Consider the following 4,173-nt stretch of genomic DNA (forward strand, 5'->3'; position numbering starts at 1 on the left):
CGGCGGTAACAACAACGGAGGCAACCAAGACAACCAGAACAATGGAAACCAAGGCGGCAACAATGGAGCCAACAACGGAGGAGGGAGCGGCGGCGCGTCGAGTGCCACAGCCCTTGGCGGACTCGCCGCCCCAGCCGTCGAGGACTCGGGCGACAGCAACAGGCCCTTCCGCGTCAACGGCGACACTTTCACTGGAAAGGACACCGCCGTCGGCAGAGCTTGCGACGTGCAGAGGAACGCCTGCTTCGACGCCGTTAACTCTGGCCAGGCTAATGGATTCACGGGGGGAGATTGCGACAACCAGCGCAGCGCGTGTGTCACTGAGCTCTCCGCTTAGACACGCAGAAGAAGAGAGTAATGTGTCGGACTGAATGGCCCTGTATATTAACTATAGCCCCTTGTTAGTATGTATCTATCTATATAAACATGAGTCCGCGTTCAACTACTCTTATTCTATTCTGCTGAGACGTGGACGTAAACAGCCCTGCGAACGACGAGCGGAAGATCGCCACCCTCATGGCGGCTGACAGCGCGGATGTCGAGCGGGAGTGTCCGTTGCTAGCTTCGTAGGTTTGGAGTGCGAGCACGCGAGGGAATAAACCAAAGGTCGGTACTAGCTATGCTGTGGGCGTCGGAAGTGAAGGGGATACCTCAAGGGTAAAAAGTTCAGTAAGCCAGGGGTTTGGCGCCATGATTCCAATGTATCAGCTACGGCTTCAGCTCTAGGTCACCGAAAGAAGCGTAGCGTGTCACGTAACGCGTCAAGAGTCGCGTCGTCATGTTTCTTCATTTCCACCTTTGGCCTCGAGTTCAAGTTGTGTCCGCCATGCCCATTTGAACCTACCCTCACCCTGAGTGTCCGATGTCATTGCCACGGCGAACACGGAGCTTGCACCCCTGACAGCGGCTTGGGATAAAAGTGTCTATCGCTGGCTTTTCTTGCCCACACGTCCTGTGGTCACGCTGTGGACGACTGCATCTCTTTTCGCCCGTATTCTTTTGTGACGCCGCGGTAGCCTGAAATTCTGCAGCAAAGATGCAAGGAGCCCCTCGCCTTCCTTGGCCTCGTCCTTATTGATCCGATGTTCATCCTGGAGCGTGTATGTGCGAAACGCGTCGAGATCTTGCCAAACCATAGCCGCCGAGCCTGTCCGCCGTGCATCGATAAGGTCCACAATGTTGACGAGCGTGCTCTTCAGGTGCTTCTTGCACTCGTCAATAGAGTCGGCTGGGGAAATGCCAATCTCATCACAAAGGTCTTGGTACCCCTTCAGTTTCTGCTCATCGGTGAGTGGTTCAGGCTGCTTGTTGTTGGAAGCCATTGTCGGGGGGGTGAAGTAGAGCGACGTTAACTCCTCCCGCATGGCAACGGTGCGTTCCCGTGTGTACTCTTGCGACCCGGGGACCCATTCTTGAGACGACGCTAGGCGACCAAACTCACGGTCGAAGGACGCACTCTCATCGGGTGTAAAGTGGTCTAATGTAGCGAAGTACGACTGTGATGCTGGTGGCGGGGGCTGAGATGAAGACGGCGGGAGATTCGGAGACTCTCCACCAGTCGCCATTGCGGATTTGGGTATCGTGCCAGAGACCTTGTGAATGTGAATGGTCTGGTATGGTATTGAAAAGGCGCAGCGGCGCGATAGGATGACGGGCGCGTCGCGAAGTCTGAGGTCCAGCCGCGTAAAGTGCCTTGTCGCGCCGCTGGCGATGGAACAATCAGGGCCGGGATCTGGACCCGTTAGTGACTGCCAACTGAGACACATGTGAGATTACATTACCTACCCTAGAATGGCCAGTTTACGACGTGGGCCAGCTGAAAGCAGGCGACGGGCACAATTGTCCGCGGTTGTACAACACGTGCAATTGACATCAACAACAACAAGTCTCCAACGAGTCCAACCCAAGCGCACGGTTCCACTGGGCTCCGGCAACCCACGCCCGATCCTGAAGACGCACCGTGCCAAGAACTCCCGCCGATCCATCTGCGCATGAGCAGGTCAACTCCATCGCCGACCTTGTGGAGGCATTCAAAAGCGCCCCAATTCTAGTTTGTCAGCCGATGCACGTCTCTGCCGGCGGAAAAGCCGCTTGCCCCAGAATGTTGGATGCCGGTGTCGTGGAAAACATGGGCTTGGTGGGGCTGTAGAGATCCTCAGGAACCAAAAAGAGGAGAGTCATCCCTGTGCCACCCGTTGTTCTTGTGGGCGTCGAACGGCTGGCCCTGTTAGATCCGATATTTGAAAGTCGCGTTCTCGACGGACGCGAACCAGACTGGAACCAAAAAGACCTGACATTGGTCTTTTCGTCGGTGATGAGCTCATGGGAATGGCCAAGAGGCGTTCGACGATGCGAGAACACAGCATCCTGCCAGGCCGTCCGTGAATTCACGGTTTCTCGACCGTGCCTCGTCAAATCCTGGGACCCATCGGGTAATAATTTCGAGATCCGCGTCTCGGGCCGCGCCGGACTCACCTAGTGTAGCGGTTATCTTAGTAGTGTCCGTTAACGGAGCGACTGATGTCGTCGTCGTGGTCCAGTCAGCTGCAGGTTCATGTTCACAGCGGCGCAGCGGTGGCTTCCGACTTGGCCGCTCTAGTCAGCCTCATGATGCACGTGGCACGGCAACTGATTGGTGGTCTGTTCTGGCAGGGCTGAAGGAAGGCCTCGAGTCTCGCTCTCGCACAGTCGGCACGCCCCTCAGATTCCGCCTCCTTGACAAAGGTGATGTGAACAAGACGCCGGCTATGGACAAACGGCCGCACCAAGATGGCGGGCCCGATCTGAGCCATTCGAAGCGGATGAGAACCGCACACCACTTTCATGTTCCCAACTGCGGCGCGCGTGGGCACCAGGAAGCGACCCCCCCGCCCGGGCACAAGCATTCGGATTACACCATCGCCTGGATCTGCGCGCTTCCGCTAAAAACTGGCGGCGTCTCGCGCCATGCTGGACGAGGAGCATCGATTGCTGCCCTTGCAGCCCGGCGACGAAAACATATACGTTCTCGGACGCATCGACAGGCACAACGTCGTCATGGCGTGCCTGCCCGGGCACTACGGGACGAACAACGCTGCCATCGTCGCCACAGACCTGAAGCGCAGTTTCCCGAGTATCCGCGCCACCCTCATGGTCGGCATAGGAGGCGGGGCGCCCGCCATGGCCGATCTACGTCTCGGCGACGTCGTCGTGGGCACGCGGGTGATGCAGTACGACATGGGCAGGGACGTGTTACGACCCGACATGCGACCGCATGCGCCTCTCACGTGCACCCCACTTTTTCTCTCCAATCAACACAACTACGCGTCATGCGTATAAGTAGACGACCGTAGCCGCCATGCGCCTACAGTCGATTATACCACAACCCGCCTATAGACGACAGTCGTCTACACGCGACTACACACGATCACTCTAGTATATAGGAAGCCTAGCTTCACCATAGTCAGTCTCTACCCAGCTCCTCAGCTATCAATACAATTGTCTACGCAAGATCTACTATCTCGCACATAGACTATGACCCGACCGCTCAAGTCAACGATGTCCTAGTGTACTTAGTTCATGAACCGACTTTAGATCTACCTACCCTGTAGCTAGTCTGACCCGAACGTCACATATTGATAGCTCTTGTTCAGTACACTACCGTGTCAAGTACTTGAGCAATACGACACCATGGCTGGCGATTCCTCTAAGTCAACCTCTAAGTCCACCGACAAGGGCAAAGCCACGGCCAAGCATGCCGAGCCTAGCTAGACAGCTCAGACCATGGACCTGGACTCGGACGACTCCGACAATGAGGACACGAAGATCCTCAAAGGACAAGTCCGCGAGCTGCAGGGACAACTGCAACAAGTCCTTGACATGCAAGCTCGAGACAAGCAACAGTACGACGAAGCGTACAGATCCTTCAATGAAGGTATAACCTTACAACAACAACAGGCCACTCAGTTCATGAACCGACTTTAGATCTACCTACCCTGTAGCTAGTCTGACCCGAGCGTCACAGGACATCGGCGACGGCCGACGCTAAGGCACTAGCACGACTGCTGCTCTCGACCGTTACGGCCGTACGGGTAACTCGCGGCTGTGCTAGCTGAGAAGCGGTATGTGCCCATTCATTATGGTGCATGGTACAACGGAACTGGCTTGTGGCGGCCAAGCGTTCATAGCGACGTC

General features: G+C 56.3%; 3 protein-coding genes across 3 annotated transcripts in view; 2 read left to right on the top strand and 1 right to left on the bottom strand.

The window, feature by feature from the left end:
* F5Z01DRAFT_494346 (uncharacterized protein) overlaps nt 1-630 on the top strand; it is a 1,977-nt gene extending 1,347 nt beyond the window's left edge. Inside the window, exon 4 of the mRNA XM_046260219.1 lies at nt 1-630. Within this exon, the coding sequence (XP_046113482.1) occupies nt 1-337 (337 nt within the window). The 3' untranslated portion in view covers nt 338-630.
* A 293-nt stretch (nt 631-923) lies between these two features.
* On the bottom strand, nt 924-1,565 carry F5Z01DRAFT_631473 (uncharacterized protein; the record flags this gene model as incomplete). Its single annotated transcript, XM_046261792.1, has 1 exon — nt 924-1,565. One exon carries the CDS (start codon nt 1,563-1,565, stop codon nt 924-926), a length of 642 nt encoding a protein of 213 aa, XP_046113483.1.
* Nucleotides 1,566-2,928: 1,363 nt separating this feature from the next.
* F5Z01DRAFT_631492 (uncharacterized protein) lies at nt 2,929-3,318 on the top strand (the record flags this gene model as incomplete). Its single annotated transcript, XM_046261793.1, has 1 exon — nt 2,929-3,318. A coding segment is annotated over one exon (390 nt), but the record flags the coding sequence as incomplete, so codon positions are not given.
* Nucleotides 3,319-4,173: the final 855 nt, after the last annotated feature.

Source organism: Emericellopsis atlantica (assembly GCF_019669845.1).
Source record: "Emericellopsis atlantica unplaced genomic scaffold F5Z01scaffold_61, whole genome shotgun sequence".
NCBI classification, from domain to species: domain Eukaryota; kingdom Fungi; phylum Ascomycota; class Sordariomycetes; order Hypocreales; family Bionectriaceae; genus Emericellopsis; species Emericellopsis atlantica.